The sequence below is a fragment of the Osmia lignaria genome, chromosome 2, assembly GCF_051020975.1.
Source record: "Osmia lignaria lignaria isolate PbOS001 chromosome 2, iyOsmLign1, whole genome shotgun sequence".
In the NCBI taxonomy this organism is placed as follows: Eukaryota; Metazoa; Arthropoda; class Insecta; order Hymenoptera; family Megachilidae; genus Osmia; species Osmia lignaria.
This window is the reverse complement of record NC_135033.1, coordinates 3,979,778-3,997,714: the sequence shown is the minus strand read 5'-3', so window position 1 is coordinate 3,997,714 and position 17,937 is coordinate 3,979,778. Positions and strand designations below refer to the sequence as shown.

Here is a 17,937-nt window from a genome sequence, read left to right as displayed (position 1 = left end):
TTTCATAATTTAGCGAGTAAATTAAGATTAGAGTATTTTAACTTGGCATGTAATTAAAGTTATATGCTGAAATTATAAATCAAACTTTACTTTAAATAGCAATGACAAAACTGTAACATATATGTCAGAAGCTAGTTACTAATAAATGCAACATAAAATCACCACCGAAATTTCTGTGAAATATATGTATATGCATACATACTTACATACATACACACATACAGATATATTAATTATTCATAGCAAATAAGTTGGTTATGTTATAACCTTTCTTCTATTTCATGTGTTTACTATGTATACAAATTTATTCTAACGGATAACAAATATTTACATACGGTGTAAAATAATGCTACTCAATAATCCTATGACTTTTTATTTTTAGATAATCATTGATAATATCTATTTACAGAAATGTTCAAATTGTAAGAGGATACATGAACTCTTTTATATTTGTCTAATAATTCTACAAAAAGTATTGGAAACATAATTCATTTGAATTATTTATTTTATTATCACGTTGTATTGTGCATTTGAGAAGTTAACATTCACTCATTCACCATGGAAAAATCACAGAAAATGCCAAAAGTTGCAAAGGTAAATTTATACATTTTATACTTGTGGAAGATAAATTAATTGTTTGTAACCTGTAATTTCTTTTGCAGGTCAAGAATAAAGCACCTGCAGAAATACAAATAACAGCAGAACAGCTTTTGCGGGAAGCTAAAGAAAGAGATTTGGAAATTTTACCACCGGTACGTATTACATATATGCATTTTTGCGTTAATATTAATTACAAAGTTATTTGAAATCTTTAATGGAAAAATTTAATGTAATACATATATGTATTAATATTTTTTAGCCTCCAAAACAAAAAATCTCTGATCCACATGAGCTGGCTGATTATCAACACAGAAAGCGTAAAGCGTTTGAAGATAATATTCGTAAAAATCGTATGGTCATTTCAAATTGGATTAAATATGCTCAGTGGGAAGAAAGTCAGAAACAAATACAGAGAGCACGGTACGATTTCTGTAATTACTTTTATCGTTATGTTTGCAGTTATATGAAATACAGAGTAAAAAGAAGCCATGCCTTCTTTCATATGTTTAAGATATAAAGAATTCATGATTTCTAGGTCGATATACGAACGTGCATTAGATGTTGATCATAGAAATATTACATTATGGCTTAAATATACTGAAATGGAAATGCGTAACCGTCAAGTAAATCATGCCAGAAATTTATGGGATCGAGCTGTTACTATATTACCTAGAGCAAATCAGTTCTGGTACAAATATACTTATATGGAGGAAATGTTGGAAAACATTGCCGGTAATATTTTTGTTTTCCTTTTAATTGAAAATATTATAATAAAAGCCTATCGATGATTTATCTAGGAGCCCGTCAGGTTTTTGAAAGATGGATGGAATGGGAACCGGACGAACAAGCTTGGCAGACCTATATTAAATTTGAATTAAGATATAAAGAAATACAAAGAGCAAGACAAATTTATGAACGATTTGTGATAGTTCATCCTGACGTTAAACATTGGATTAAGTACGCACGGTTCGAAGAATCCCATGGTTTTATAAATGGAGCTCGTAACGTTTATGAACGCGCTATTAATTTTTACGGTGACGAACACTTGGATGAAAAATTATTTATTGCATTTGCAAAGTTTGAAGAAGGACAAAGAGAAGTAAATATATATATATAATACATTATGCCTGGTTTTTTATACGAGATTTGTTTTCTTTTTTTTCTTTTACGCAGCATGATCGAGCCAGAGTAATTTACAAATATGCATTAGATCATATCCCAAAAGAGAAAACACAAGAAATTTATAAAGCATATACCATACATGAGAAAAAATACGGAGATCGTTCAGGTATTAGATATTAGTAAAAAATGAACAGTTGGTAATTAGTTGTACACGTAATATCATTGCGTTATTATTTATAGGTATCGAAGATGTAATTGTGAGCAAAAGAAAATATCAATACGAACAAGAAGTGAAAGAAAATCCTTCTAATTATGACGCTTGGTTTGACTATTTAAGATTAGTAGAATCAGAAGGAAATGTAGATATAATTAGAGAAACTTACGAACGCGCAATAGCTAATGTACCACCAACTAAAGTGAGATACGAATCTACGTATAATATGTCTTGTACATTCGATGTATAACTGTAGCTAATATAAATATATCACATGTTCACAGGAGAAACAATTTTGGAGGAGATATATTTATCTTTGGATAAATTATGCTCTTTTCGAAGAACTTGATACCCAAGATATAGAACGTTGTCGACAAGTTTACAGGTAATTAATATATTTTTATTTTATTATATTAGACCGACCGAAATGATATTTATAATTTTTGCAGGGCATGCTTAGAACTGATCCCGCACAAACATTTTACTTTCTCAAAGATTTGGTTACTCTATGCGTATTTCGAAATAAGGCAAAAGAATTTAACAGCGGCTAGAAAAACATTGGTAAGTATTCAGAATTGCAATTACAATTACAGTTTTGAAATAAATAATTTTAATTTGCGTTATTGTAGGGAATGGCATTAGGTATTTGTCCTCGAGATAAATTATACCGTGGATATATCGATTTAGAAATACAGTTAAGAGAATTTGATAGATGTAGAATCTTGTATGAAAAATTTCTCGAATTTGGTCCAGAAAATTGTACTACATGGATGAAAGTGCGTAACTAAAAGATCTTTTTAATAATTATATGTAATTGAATAATTACAAATTGCTTATTAAATTTGTTCTGATCAGTTTGCAGAATTAGAAACACTTTTAGGCGATGTAGAACGTGCACGAGCTATTTACGAATTAGCTATATCTCAACCAAGGTATGATAGTTGTCTATGAATAATGTATATTCATATTTCCTCTCATAGTCCTATGTAACATTATTACTTAAATGTGTAGATTAGACATGCCCGAACTTTTATGGAAATCATATATTGATTTTGAAATATCGCAAGACGAAACCGAAAATGCGAGACAGTTATTTGAGAGATTATTAGAACGTACGCTTCACGTTAAAGTAAGTTAAAAGTAGTTAATTTTAAACTGTTTGCCTTTCTTTTCTTTTTTTTCAACTATAGCAAGAATATAAAATTTTTAGGTTTGGATTGCGTATGCCAAATTTGAATTGGCAAATACAGCATCAGAGGATGGCGTTGACAATGTTGCTTTAGCAAGAAGAATCTTTGAACGCGGAAATGATGCGCTTAGATCAAGCGGTGACAAAGAAAGCAGAGCATTGCTTCTAGAGGCATGGAGAGACTTTGAAAATGAAAAAGGAGATGATGAAACTCGGGCTAAAATTATTGAGAAAATGCCTCGAAGAATTAAACGCAGGAGACGTATTGTAGGAGAAGACGGGGTAAATGAAATTCTTAATTCATCTATGTATTTTTTTTAAACATAAACGTTTCATTTTGTCCATACTTACAATTTGTAATTTTAGAGCGACGATGGTTGGGAAGAAGTGTTTGATTTCGTTTTCCCAGAAGATGAATCTCAAAGGCCAAATCTGAAATTTTTGGCATCCGCTAAGGCTTGGATGAAACAAAAAGAAATGAGTAGCAAAAATGAAATTAATCAAAACAATACTTCTCACTCGGAATCGAATAGTTGAAAGATTACTTTTTAATTGTAAGAACGACTGAATGTATGTGTTCTTGTAAATAAATTAATATTTGACTTTTACACGAATGAAATAAATTTATTTTAAAATAATTGAAAGTTGTGAATGTTATTTTATTTTCGATTTTTGGTCAGACAAAATCGTGCGCAACTAAAAAATACGATTAAAGTTTATTATAACATAAGGCTTATTAAAGTAGGAAATTATACTATAATTAATAACTTTTTTATTGCGTATTTAAATATGTTTATATTAATTTTGATGTACATTTTTATACTTGACAAGAAAAATGTAAATTTATAAACATACATTACATACATTAATCGCAGAAGTGTTTTCTTCAACCACTGCAAATACAGTATACAAGTAAAAAGTAGAAAATATTCTTTGGCAGTCATGCGTTTCGTACCACAGTGGGCTAATTTATTATTTAAACAAAAAAAATAAAAAAAATATTCAGTGTAGATAGTACAAAAAACAAAAGAAAGACGGTTCTATTTATTACAGGTGTGTAGGTAGAAAAAAAATGAACTGAAATGAAGAGAAATGAATAGATCTAATTGTAGAACGCAGATCTGCTACAACAATTTAAGGTGTTTTTAGAAGTAAATATAAACGACGTCTTTATAAAAAAAGTCTATCGTTTCTTCCTCTTTATTCTTCTTTTTTAAATGATTCCCTTTTGTACTTGTTATAATATAATTAACTGGAATATCAGTTTGATATAGAATTCATCCGTTTACTTTGTTTGTTATTCATATTAGTTATTTGTCTTTGCAGAATATTTCTTTTTCTCTCATCACTTTCGAAACCAGAATCTAGATCATCGCTCAAACATTTTTTTAGCGTATAACTTTTCGTATTTTCTTCTGATTCTGTTTGTTTGACCAACAATTTTTTGATACAGCTTATTAACTGTTCAAAAAAATTAGGATAACTATCATAACCGGGGAACACATTAACATCAATTATTGCATATTTTCCAGTATGATTTTCAATAACAACATCGACACCAACCAAAAGAAGTCCAAACAGTTCTGTTACTTTCTTGACAATCTTGTCCAATGTTTCGTATTTTGGTTTTACCGTTAATGGAATGTCTTCTTCCGCCAGAATGGACCATTTAGATCTAGAACCACTCTTTGATATATCGTGGGAGTTAAAAAATATTGTGTTTAATGCGGAACAGTCTTGTTGGTAAAAATTTTTAAAACTGGGTCTTTCAACTACATGAAAATGTTCACCAACTATATATATTTTGTAAACAATCGCATTATGGTTGATGAACTCTTGAGCCACGCAAGGTGGCTGACAATCGTTCAAACCCTGTTCATTGAAAATCACCATCATCTGAAAAGGCATATTAACTGTAGAGCTCCGAAGAGACTGATTTTCTAGATGTAACAACATACCTTATGAGCATCGCTGGAACCCTGAGCAATAAGCGGTTTGCAAAGAAATGGAAACTTAATATCTGCCATTTTCAACAGCGATATATTCTCAACATTACTTTTACTTTTAATTTCTACAAACCTTGGAGTAAATACATCTAAACGATGAAAGAAATGATTAGAATTAGGCATTAGTTATACTTGTTTTTCTAGTAATTGATAGAATTGTATAAAATATTATGAATTTTTGCTGTACCATTAAACTGTACATGTTCTTGCAGGATTTCATACGATTTATAACGGTTTATTAAAATTTTAACATTGTCCAATGGGTCGATAAGTACTATTTTAGGATGCTGACAGAAATATCGTTGAATTTTTGAAATAATTGCTTTGGCCTAAAATTTGGCAAATTAATTGTTACAACAATTCTAATTATAAGAAAATATAAAGGATTTCATCGTACATTTTGATCACCATTTTCAGCATTGGCTAGTTTGTCGGTCAGCTTGTATATAAAAACATGAAATGGTCCCTGAGGTTCAAGATCGGAGTTTATGTCAATCTGAAATGAATTAGTTTGGTGAAATATAAAAACAGTTGGTAGATTAGATAAAAACTGCATACGCATATAACCTTGTTGATATTGATATTCATATTGATAAACATAAAATTGGTATACGATATAATTATCTAATAACAATTGAATAAAATGTTTAAGCTATTTACCATTTTTAATAAGAACCCTTCGGATTCGCAAACATTATAAAAATCGTTCCAATTAAATTTTTGTCGCTTTTTTTCAGATATAGAATAACCAATTATATACTTGTCGCACATCTTTTTTCCGTTTATTGTTTTTTTATAATAAAAATAATGTTTATCCATTAAAACGTTTACAATACATTATTTGAATAATCTCCTTAAAGTAAAATACACTTTATTAGCACGATATTTGTGAGATTCTTGTGTCAACTAATTTCATATTTTTACCAAAATCTAAGGTTATGCTTGTATCGTTTAAAAAAAAAAGGACTTTTCACAGTATCATTGCGTTTATTTTATTTTTATATGGTATTTCACGGTTAAATCATAAAACATTTCCACTTTTCTGAAGTAGAAATTAATGCGCACATACGAGTTTCATTTTTTTTTGTTTTTGTTTGCATGTGCAATAACTGATTACAGGTTAACGATATTTAACAAAGACGAGTTCTCACTATATATAACTTTATTATTTATGCCTCTTTTAAATGATACTTGACGATATATTTAGATAAATAATGATACCAGTAATGTGTACATATATTTACAATGTTTCAATATCGTTGTTATTTATTTGAAAGCAGGAATAAATATTACAAAATAAAAATATCAGCATCGTTGCACGTTGATTGAAAATATTTACCTACCATTTACCATAGAATTCACATCGATTACTTGTTACGCGTTTTCAATCAAATCAGCAACTTTATATTTCTCCCATACTTTGTACCAATGCCTAAAATAAAAAAACAAAATGGAATGATAGTGTAACCGCGTGACAAGATAGCGTCGTCGACATCCTGTTGATACTCTGTTCAATACGATTGCTAATTTAGCATGTATAAATAAGTAAAGTTACACGCGTGTTCACCTTCGAGGATTCATTCCACGAAGCGAGCATTTGTTCCGTAAGAAAAATCGTGATATCATCGTCGGTAGAATTTTCTTCGTCTGATCGATTTTTCTTCAACATCCTGACTTCTCCAATGGAATAGGAAGCGGAACTTGGCATATGTATCTCTCCTTCGGAATGAGAACCAGTCGACGATGCTTCAACCTGAAATAATAAAAAGTATCGTTAATGCAAACAAATTTCCCACATTATCTCGATGGGATTATTATGCTAGTGTAACGTGTAATAATGTATAATAATAATAACAATAATAATGTAATTTGATTGTTAAACGATGAAGATGATTCCTTACTTTAGATTCAATTGCAGATTCACTACTGGACAATCTGAAAAAAAAATATAAAAAATATACATATTAATATGTATACGTAAATTTAGCATTTGTGCATTGTAAATACACAACATAGAAAGTTGCGGTTATAAAGGGTCAAGGTGATAAATTAGAAAATACAGGGTGTTCCGTAACTCCTGTAACTCCCGGAAACGGGGGTGATTTTGAATAACATTTCCTTTACCAAAATATCGTTTGAAGCTTCGTTGTTGAGGGTTAAACTTTATTTTACCGGACCCAAAATGTTGGACTTTTTTTTTCAATCTATAGTTTTTGATGTATAGAATCCAAAAATGCAAGTTTTAATTTTAGGAATCCAATGGTTAAAAAGTTACGAGCGTGTAAAGTTTGACACTTTTAGTGCATTTGCTACGTTACTGTGACGCCATATTGGCTTCTGGTCCAATGAACGGTGTCACTAGCTGCGGATAGACGCATGTGGGTGCCGACCACTTTAGTCAAACCGTTTTGATACTGTTTGAGTTAGTTAGATTAATATTTAGGTTAAACTTTACTTTAGGGGACACCAAATTTTGTTGGGTATGGGTTCCATCACTAGCTGTATTTAAATTACTCATAAAATTGATACAGTAGAAGCAATAAGCAAATGCATGGGTTGTACCCTCTCTCTTTAAGATAAATATAAACCTAACTAACTTGGATAGTATCAAATTTACGATCTGACTAAACCCGCTAAAGTGGTCGGCACTTGATGCCTGCAGCTAGCGACACCGTTCATTGGACAAGAAGCTAATATGGCGTCACAGTAATGTATGCGCTAAAAATATCAAACTTTATACGCTTATAACTTTTTAATCATTGGATTCCTAAAGTTAAGACTTGCATTTTTAGATTCTCCGCATCAAAAACTATAGATTAAAAGAAAAAAATGTCGAAAATTTTGGGCCCGGTAAAGTAAAGTTCAGCCTCGACTTGGAATTATTCGTTATTCATGAATAATGTTTGTGCCATTGCGTTTGTTCACGATTACGACCGAGCGCGGCCGAAAGCAAACGCTCTCGTGGTTCGGCCCGCGCTAAAGGCGCGCTCTGATTGGCCAGTGTTTTCCATTAATAACTCAAAAACGAAGCTTCAAACGACATTTTGGTAAAGGAAAATGTTGTTCAGAATCACCCCCATTTCTGGGAATTACAGGAGTTACGAGGCACCCTGTATAATATAAACAGCTGCTACATACCTAAAATTTTGATTTAGCAGATTCGAATAATTTCTGTTAAACGTGGAAGAGATAAATCTTTGATCCGTATCTTGGTAGAATTCAGATAAAATTTGATCTTTTTCAAACGCTCCGCAAAGAAAAGACGAATTATTCCCGTTTATTTCTTCATTAGCAACCTCGTTATTTATTTCTGAAATTTGTTTCATTTCATTTACAATTTTTCCCGATGATTGTACGACGTTCGAAGACGTTCCCGAAATGTTTTTCGAACTTTGAAGAGACGCGCAATCGTGTAAAGAATCAGACGACGACGAAATCTGCTCTTTTCTTAGATTTTCAACCGAATTGGGATTTATAGAATGTTGTTGCGGTAATTCGGAAATTGTATCACCTAAAAACGATGCGTTTTCATTCGTATTTTTGGTGGAATCTTTCGAAAGAGCTTCGCATAAATTTTCTTCTTCAAAAAGATTTTCCATCGGTGCATCAGTCTTTTCAATTTCTTTCGTATCGTTCGATAGAATTTCGCAACGTTTTTCCATGCCAGAAGTCTCTTTTTTTAAGGACTCTGAATGAATTTCATTCGTTTGTTCGACGACGATTGGCATCATTACGTTTTCCGTTAGACGGAAATTTTCTTCTTTTTCGAAAATTGGAACATTCATAAAAGCTGCATCGTTAGGTAAGGGATTTGGAACAACGATCGGTTGAAAATTCGAAATGTTATTTCGTAAATTCTCTAATAAACCTTTCGCTAACAATGGTACTATTTCGTCGAGGTTGAAAACGTTTTTAACCTTTTCTTCGATAAACCGAGTCTCTTCTCGAACAACTCGGACGATCGAGCGTTCCATGTTCTCGGTGTCCGGTAGAATTTCTTTTAAACTATTCGAACATGTAACATTGTACAACGTAGCGCAATCAGAACGATTCTTCCCTACTATTTCTTTCACTTTTTCCATTTCTTCGGTTCGAAAATTTTCAGCCTGTTTCGATGCTTGAAATATCGTTTCCTTGTTAACAAGATTTTCCAAATTTCTGCTCGACGAAGAACAAGTATCGAAACTTGAACCATCGTTATTTTCAACTTGAAACGAAGGTAATATTTCGGTTGAAGATTTTTTAAAAGAACAACCTTCTTCCGGATCGTTAACTCTCATTATTTTCCCGCCATCTTTGCTCGACTCTGTGCTTTCTTCGTTTTGACCAGACTCGTTCAATGTTTCTGTTGGAGAAAGGATAAACGATTTTCTCGAATTATTATAACCTATCTTTTCTACATCTTTATTAATATTTTTCTTGACGGAGGATTTTCTTGATCGGTATCTAGAAACGATCGGTTGTTCTTTTCTTCGCGACTGACGAAGAAGGTTAGGTTTCGATGTACCGGTTTTACTTTTACTGTTCGGAAATTCGTTTTTCAATTCAGCTCGAGAGAGAAATTTGTCGATCGTTTTCGTGGATAGAACAACATTGTCGATTATTTGATCGTAGGCCGTTAAAAGATTATCAAATTGATCTATAGATGGTTCGTAGAAAGGAGGGACAATTAGATCCGAATATTCGGAAGAATCTTGTCTGGTAAAATGATTGTTTTTTCTTTGTTCAGCACAGTATTTGTTCAGAAGGTCAGAGAAATGTTGATCGATGCGTTTGTAACGTTCGTCCTTTTTAGATTTCTGTTTTCCACAAATTTCCTTGTATCGTCTTTTATTCGTCAAACGTCTCGTTTCGATCTCGTTCACGGATAATGGAGTACAATGAGTTGCGTTGATTCTGTCGCGGTGCGTGACACTAACACATGCACGCGCCGGCAGCTGATTGGCTGCGGTCCCTCCGTCACGTGTCCCTAACCAATCGGCTCTCCGACGTGAATATGTGTTAGAGTCACCCGCCGCGACAGTGTTGTCAACGCAACGCACTGTACACTGATCATTCGTTTCCTTTATCGAAACTGAAGAATAATCCAACGATTTGAATTCCACTTTAATCGATTTTTCTTTTTCTTGATTTTCTATAGAATTTTCTACGGGGAGTTGATCGGGTCGATCGAGAGAGGGAGGGTTGTTTGATAAATTATTCGTATCTAAAAATGTATCCTGGATAAATAGTGATTTTTCGTTTTCGGCGTTAACACTGTTATTCTCTAAATTTTTCTCGTTTTCTACCATCGAACTGGATCCTTGGAAATTTACTTTTTTCGAAACACAAGTGCAAGCGGAAGAGTTTTTATTTTCAATTTCATTAAAATCCTTCGCTTTGGTCTCGTAATTCGTTTGATTCTCGTTTGGTATCTTAACGAGCTTCTCTTTACGAACGGGAGATGGTTGTTTGGGGGAAAAATCATGATTAATTTCGTAGGTTCGAACGTTCGCGGTTTCTTGGGCAAACGAAGCGTCCGGTGATATGTGAATACTTAGTAAATTTCGAGCTATTAAATCCGCTTTGATGTTTATCGACGGTCCAACTTGAACGGAACACGTGTCGATTTTCGTATTTTTCATTGATTCACGCCGATCAAGATCGAGATTACGATTAAAATTAGGTTCAGCAGTTTCACTGCAATTTTTCGTTTGTTCGTTGTTCACGACTGCTACTGAAAATCCGACCTTCTCAGCTTGTAATTTTCTTTGCCGCATAAATTCTCGATATCTTTCCTCGGAACTTTGATATTTCGGGTTAGAGAAATCTTTTCCTTTCATTTTCTTCTCAATAAATTCTTCGCTTTTCAATTTTCTATCGATCCAGCCGTTTGCTTCTTGAAATTTATATGCCACGCGTTCACGGATGTACAGCAATTGATCGTTTTCATCATCTAAAGGTGTTTCATCCGGCCATCTGGAAGAAAAGTTGGTCTCCATTGTTATCCGATGAAATCTCGAAATATTATTAGTGTTGTTTGAAATTTTCTTTCAATAATTTATCATGAGAAAGAAAAAGTAACTTACGCGTTAATACAGTTTCTAACGCGACCAATATTACCGCCGATCGTGCTTATTTCTTTAATCTGAATTCTTGCATCTTTGATCAATCTTTCCGTTTGTTGAAGAGCTGTACTCGTTTCCGGACTTAACACCGGGGAAATCGGCAATGTTATGCTAGATCTTTTACTATCCAGCTGAAAATGAATTAAACCTAAGATCAATATTATCATTATTATTATCAACATTATCATAATTATTATTATCAACATTATCATTATTATCATTATTATTATCATCATTATTATCGTCATTATCATTATCATCATTACCATTATCATTATTATTCTTATTATTATTGTTGTCATTATCATCATCATCATCATTATTATTACTATCATTATTATTATCATCATCATTATTATTACTATCATTATTATTATCATTATCATTATCATTATCATTATCATTATCATTATCATTATCATTATCATTATCATTATCATTATCATTATCATTATCATTATCATTATCATTATCATTATCATTATCATTATCATTATCATTATCATTATCATTATTATTATTATTATCATTATTATTATCATTATCACTATTATTATTATTGTTATTATAATATCTTTTTCGGGTCTTTTATTTTGTTCATGAAAAATAATTCTACCTCTTCTTCTTCGTTACCATCGACGTCGTCGTCGTCGATGTCGTCGTCGTCGTCGTCGTCATCGTCCTCGATCGGCTTCGCTGGGATCGTTGGAACTTTGTTCGCGCTTCTGATTATTTCCGTTTTACTATTAAAATTTTTACACGAAGGTGCGGCGCGTCTATTTTCAGACGAACGAGTTTCCCTTCTTTGCCGTGCGATTGGAATACGAATTTTACAATAACAATCAGAATTATAATTGCAATTATAATCACTGGTTGATTGCGAATGCATTCTTGAATAAGATGTCAGCAATGGATTCTCGCATAGATCCAAGTACTCTAATACATTAAGCTTCTTCCTGTAACAAAAAATTGTGCGAGTATATTAAATCGGTGCTGTCAGTGACCGGTGACACTTTCAACATTCGATACATGAAAAATAATTCTAATCTAAGTAACAAATAAATAAATAAATGAATAAAGATGGAGTGATCGACTTGTAAATTCTCATCGTTTTTCGCTCTTTAGTTTGCTGCTATTGGAAACGATAGACTATAGGAAAATATGAACGATTTCGCGAAACAGCTGTACAAATATTTTTCATAAAGATTAAAAGAAACTTATCGTTAAATAGGTATAACAGAGAAAATAAAGGGGAACTCGTTATGGTTCAATTTGTTATTTTAATCATTTCTCCGCTAAGGAAGATTATAATCATCCAATACAAAATACGCGTGCCTGTATTTCGAAATATGTACAACGAAAATTTCAAAATGAGATACAAATGAAGTATAAGAGTAAAGAAAACATTTATTTTTTTGAACAATTAAAGAGATTCTTAAAAGGTGACGTAGATGCATCCCGAAGGAACTGCTCACTTTAATGTTTCCAGACTTGCTGATCAATAACAGTACGTGAATGCTACGTAATTCGCGGCTGCGTTCTTTAAAGCCGATGGATCGGTACAGAGATGCTTTTGGATAAAGGTGGTTCACCTAACATTCGCAATTTACACTGGTGAAATTAATTCTAGACACTTTGAATAAAAATATTCTTTATTTCATATTTCTGCAGAAAATGTATATTCAGCTATGCTAAATTGATACCATAATATTTTTATTGTAATCTATAATGTTTATAATTAATAATTAATATTATATATTGTTGAAATTATAATTGTTATTGTGTATTAAAATGGTCTTTTTACTGATTTTTTTATCTAAGCGACGCCCTAAAATTAGAAAACAATGATTAGAACATAAAATATAAATTATTATTATATTAAATAATTTGAATAAATGCGAAATTTAAGTAAAAATTCAGAATTAATTCCACTAGTGTAGTATTTTATATTTTTTTTCCTTGCTTTTTTTTTATCATAACAGTAACTAGATTCCAGATAAAAGATATGGATCTATTTCTAATTGAATAAGCCTGGATTTGATGAAATCATCGAATTTACTTTCCACGTGACTTTTAACAAATAAGTATTTTTCATTGTAATCCTTGATTGATACACTATTTCTTACCGACAATCAGAAACATTCTTAACTAATCGTAAGTAATTTCCTTGGAAGAAACGTGCTAAGATTATTTAGTTATTTGCTTATCGTGAAATTTCAGGGAAAATAAAAAAAGTGTTATGTCGGTTGATAAATAAAGTTTCTTGTTAAAAAATTTCGCTATATTCATTGCGATTGCAATAAATACTTTCTATCATTCTTTTCTGATTTATCTTGCCGAGTAGCAGGAAGGAAGGAAGAAAGGAACAGAATATAAAAGAAAAGTGAAAATAAAGACAATGAAGTGCATTTGAATTAAAAGGGGTGTAAATTGATGAAAGTTTAAATGAGCGCAGCGCGCGAATCGAGCGTGCATGTATAATTAACGACTGCCAAGAGAACCAGGGAAAATCCGAACTAAAAATGATAAAAATGATAAAAATGAAGTTTCGAAAAAAACAACAGCAAATGTTTCACTAATGAAACAAATTTTGCTGAATTTTATTTCACGTAGCCAGTCACACACGTGTTATTGATATTCATGTTGTTTGTACACAGATAGTCCTGGTTTGCCCGACAATTTGCCTTCGTAGCAGCAGCTTTATAGCTCCTGACTCTCGACAACGTCGTAAGAAATAAGTAAACAGTATCGTTTCTTTTACACTCGGTGTTAGCTATTCAGCTACGTACATATGTGTAAATGCCCTGACTGTCCGATCACGCGATATCGTCTAACCACCATGCGTTGTAGTGTATCGGCTTTAAAGGCACGGTTTTGCGCGCAGGCAGGCAGACAGTGAAGCGTGGCGGGCATACGAGCCGAGTCTGCAAGGAGACAGATCAATATGCTACTTTTCCCGCTTTCTTCCTGTCTCCCTTTCTCCCTTTCTTCTCTTTTCCCGCTTTTTCCTCTCTTCCTCTACTGGTTGGCCCAGCTATAACGCGCCAGCTGAACATTGGCATTGATTTTCAAAGTTCAGCAAGTTCCTCACCGTCCGTGTCCCGAAGCTCGGCAAGCTTGAACGAGTGTCGCCGTGGGGCGGGCAACACGTTTTCCACCACGGCTACTACATATCTCGTCTCGTGTCCATTAGGTCCGATCAATACCGCCCGATGGCGCGTAAATTTGCCCGCACAAACATCCAATTGAAGATCCGTCAATTTATTATTTATCACATTTTTCACATTTTTTAGCTTTTTACCAGAAAATTGCACCAATAAATTATATGATTATTTGTTACGTTTATACAGATATATATAGTCAGTTCAACGAGACGAGTCAGTAAATGTATAGAAATTCTTAGACGCGAAGCAGGATCGGCTTACGGTATATCGATCCCTGCATACTAAAAAATAAAAAGCTACTTATTTTGGGACAATAACAAGTTAAAGTGAACTAGAGCGAGATTCGCACTAGAGCCAACCCTTTTTCAACCATTTCCGGTCAGATCGAAAAAAAAAGAGAACATTTTTTTTCGGCCATTCGTTGAGATTTTGACCCACTAAACACAGTGGCGCAGGAATTTTTTCGATAACTCTTACCGTTCGGCCTGTACATTGGCCTTACCGTTTACTATAGCCCCCATCTCAAGATTTTCAATCTCAGATACGGGATGGCTAATAATAGGTGTAAAGTCATCTCCCAAAATCATGACAAATATTTTTTGTGCACCCTATATACGGGTATTGCTATGATCGCGGTGTGCGTATTTGAAAAACGCTATAAGTTCCCTCCTGGCTTTCCAAGTAAGGGACCACGGCAAAAGACCGCCGAAAGTTGGCCCTGAACTCGACACTCGACAGCCAATAGTAAGAGCCGCTGACATCCATCGCGTGAACACCACGCAGCTGTTTTGTTTACATTTATTGACTTGTTTCGTTGGACGGACTATACAGGGTGCCCTAGAAAGAGTGTTAGTCCTTTAAAGGGATGGTAGCTGGGATGATTTTGAACAACATTTTCCTTTTCGAAAATGTTGTTTAAAGCTTCGTTTTTGAATCATTAACACGTTAAGCGCCCGGCCTGTTTTGCTTGCTGTTCCGTTTAGGCCAGCGGTTGAACATAAAGTTAGTGGCTGGTTCTTGAGGACTGGCGCTGGTCCGACGCTGGTCCCTAGGGAAAAACACTGGCCAATTAGAGAGCGCACAGCGCGCGGGTTCACGGGCGGCAGTCTCGACTCCTACAATACCAGCAGCGTGCCGAAAGTGTTCGTTCGGGGCCTAGGCCGGGCCGACGCCATCGTCCCTGAGCATGCGCACTATGCGCGCGCTCTGATTGGCTAGTGTTTTTCCTTAATAATTCAGAAACGAAGCTTCAAACAACATTTTCGCAAAGGAAAATCTGGTTCAGAATCACCCCAACTACCACCCCCTTAAAGGACTAATACTCTTTTTGGGACACCCTGTAAAAGATGTGGGATATATAAAAACAATACAGGATTTGACGAAGCCAAGATTAACGACTCTACTCGTCAACCAAAAACAATTGCCAATGGTGCTGGCAAAATGTTTCCAAATTACCAAGAAACTTAAATTTTATCTTTCTCTTTTCTCCTCTTTAGACTTTTATCAACTTCGGGGTGAAAATTCGACGCGTGAATAAAAACGCACATTATTACACATCAACACATATATTTTGCTTTTGCATGTTGCATACATACGATAAACAGTACAGTGTTTACGCGTTCTTCGAGGTATGGTATACTAGAAAATTTCATTATCCACTACTACAATTGCTATTCGACGTATTATTTCGTACTTCCGCTTTCGTGTGTATTCTGTGTATAAGCTATTTTGACGAGAATCATAGGAAATGAAACAAAACGAAAATGAAACGAAACGAACGATAAATACAGGCTCTATATGAAAAAACGATTGCGCTCCTAAATAAGAAGAAAGGAAAAAAATGGGAACTGAAATAAGGGTTCGTTAGTTTTCTTCCTTTCGTAAATTGAGCAAGCGTCGACAGTGCGAAAGACAACGAATAACACCAAAGAGAAAGATCAAATGTTCTGTAGACGACAAATTGACGAATCCAAGTGTAACAATAATCCGTTTTAAGAATTCTTCTTCGGTTCGCTCGCAATAATTCAATCGTTCACAATTAAAATAAATAAAAAAAAAAAAAAAAAAGGGGGGGGAAAAGGAAAAGGAAAAAAAAGAACAAAGAAACCGCCGAAGAACCAACTTTCTAAGAGAGTACCGGTTCACAAATCATACGTGTGATGAGAAAGAAGAAATAAGAGGTCGTATCTGCGTTGAGAAACTAACACAACTGCTTTTGCTACAAAGTATCTTTTTTTTTTTTTTTTGTTTGTTTGTCTTACAAGCGGATAGGTATAAACCCATAAACGAGTACCGTTAATCACCTTTGACATTGAAGAAGGTAGAAACTACCTGCCTTGGACTAAAAAATATCACGTACAGCCTCTGTTAAGTATTGCTACGATCAACTTTGCTCTTTTCTCCTTTCTTACATTTTCACTCTCTCGCTCGCGTACAATTTTCATACATTCTCTCCCTCTCTCGTTTAATCAATTTTCCACGATATCTCGGTACATAAGCCGCTTAACGCTACGCAGATAGCCTCTAAACACGGTTGTTTCAATCACGAAACAACGAGGAAATTCAAGGGGAAAAAAAAATGAATAAAAATAAAACAAAGAGCGCCGTTGACCAAGGGAAACGATCCTCAAGATTCCGCTTGAAAATGATTTTCAGAGCCCTTATCTTTCGACAACGATGATAGAAAAGAAAATGTCCGCGGCACCGCTAATCTCGTTTCGCGAGTCAATTTTTCAATCGCCGCTCCTTTCGCGTTGTGCCAATTTGTTTTAAAAAATTTTTCTTCTTTTCTTCTTCTTTTATACAAATATATACAAAAAAGGAGTTGCCTGCGTATCCGAAAAATCCTTTTTCTTGGTGAGAAAAACAACGAAAAAGAAGAAAAGGTTCTCGGACACCAGCAAGAGAACGTTACGTATGCTTGTGATTCTTTTTTTCCATTTGTTTTACACGTTTTTTTTTTTATTATTACTTTTTTTTTTTTTTTTTTTTTTTTAAAGACATAGCGAGTGTATGGTTCCTATTTGACGGGCGTACCTTCTTTTTCATCGGCAAAATGAAAAACCAAAAGGCCCTCACTTAAAGTCTAGCGATTAACTTAAAGGCGAAAGTGGACGTTACACGATCGGACAATTAAGATCCGTTTTACAAATGACTGAAACAAGAACGATGTTCGCCTCCCCTTCGAGCCAGCCCCCATTCTGGCTTCGAATATCAAAGAGATATACAACATTTCACGATTCGCATGAACGAAAATAAAGAAAAGAAAAGAAAAACCAAGTAGTACGCGTAGAAAAACAACGCGACGAGCGTTTCAAACACAAACGTCTTGCAGTATTTTTCTTTTTTAGACGCACGATTATCTTTTACATTAATTCGAAGGAAAGAAGAAAGAAAATAATTTAACGGATATTAATACGCAAACAAATGTAAGTTTCTTTTGTACATTTAAAAATGGTTACTCCTTTAGTCGTAAGTTTTATTAATAACGCGGTATGTACACATATACACAATGTACAGAAAAAACCCGTACGCT

General features: G+C 33.7%; 3 protein-coding genes across 10 annotated transcripts in view; 1 reads left to right on the top strand and 2 right to left on the bottom strand.

The window, feature by feature from the left end:
• Nucleotides 1–254: 254 nt before the first annotated feature.
• On the top strand, nt 255–3,733 carry crn (pre-mRNA splicing factor crn). 2 transcript variants are annotated; one of them, XM_076689928.1, is made up of 15 exons: nt 255–338; nt 410–594; nt 663–752; nt 860–1,020; nt 1,136–1,332; nt 1,398–1,699; nt 1,774–1,888; nt 1,963–2,138; nt 2,221–2,321; nt 2,386–2,497; nt 2,566–2,712; nt 2,792–2,868; nt 2,948–3,065; nt 3,147–3,407; nt 3,492–3,733. In XM_076689928.1, the coding sequence occupies exons 2-15, from the start codon at nt 559–561 to the stop codon at nt 3,660–3,662; spliced, it is 2,064 nt and encodes a 687-aa protein (XP_076546043.1). In that variant the 5' UTR covers nt 255–338; nt 410–558; the 3' UTR covers nt 3,663–3,733. The 2 variants fall into 2 exon arrangements, with proteins under 2 accessions (XP_076546043.1, XP_034183780.1); XM_034327889.2 differs by lacking the exon at nt 255–338 and having other exon boundaries at nt 383–594.
• A 652-nt stretch (nt 3,734–4,385) lies between these two features.
• LOC117605807 (inositol-tetrakisphosphate 1-kinase) lies at nt 4,386–5,902 on the bottom strand. Its single transcript, XM_076690915.1, has 5 exons — nt 5,792–5,902; nt 5,529–5,681; nt 5,319–5,460; nt 5,084–5,220; nt 4,386–4,997 (listed from the first exon to the last, which is right to left on the bottom strand). Exons 1-5 carry the CDS (start codon nt 5,900–5,902, stop codon nt 4,386–4,388), a joined length of 1,155 nt encoding a protein of 384 aa, XP_076547030.1.
• LOC117605980 (uncharacterized) overlaps nt 5,529–17,937 on the bottom strand; it is a 49,086-nt gene continuing 36,677 nt past the window's right edge. For 3 of the 7 annotated variants that reach the window (XM_076689898.1, XM_076689902.1, XM_034327883.2), the window contains 6 exons: nt 11,855–12,194; nt 11,200–11,369; nt 8,270–11,089; nt 7,033–7,066; nt 6,475–6,884; nt 5,962–5,984 (listed from right to left, as the gene is read on the bottom strand). In XM_076689898.1, coding sequence (XP_076546013.1) covers nt 6,660–6,884; nt 7,033–7,066; nt 8,270–11,089; nt 11,200–11,369; nt 11,855–12,194 — 3,589 coding nt within the window. In that variant the 3' untranslated portion in view covers nt 5,962–5,984; nt 6,475–6,659. Of the gene's footprint in view, nt 5,628–5,845; nt 5,985–6,474; nt 6,885–7,032; nt 7,067–8,269; nt 11,090–11,199; nt 11,370–11,854; nt 12,195–12,713; nt 12,980–14,027; nt 17,908–17,937 lie in introns of those variants that run through there. The other 4 variants (XM_034327884.2, XM_034327886.2, XM_034327887.2 and 1 more) reach the window with 4 other exon arrangements.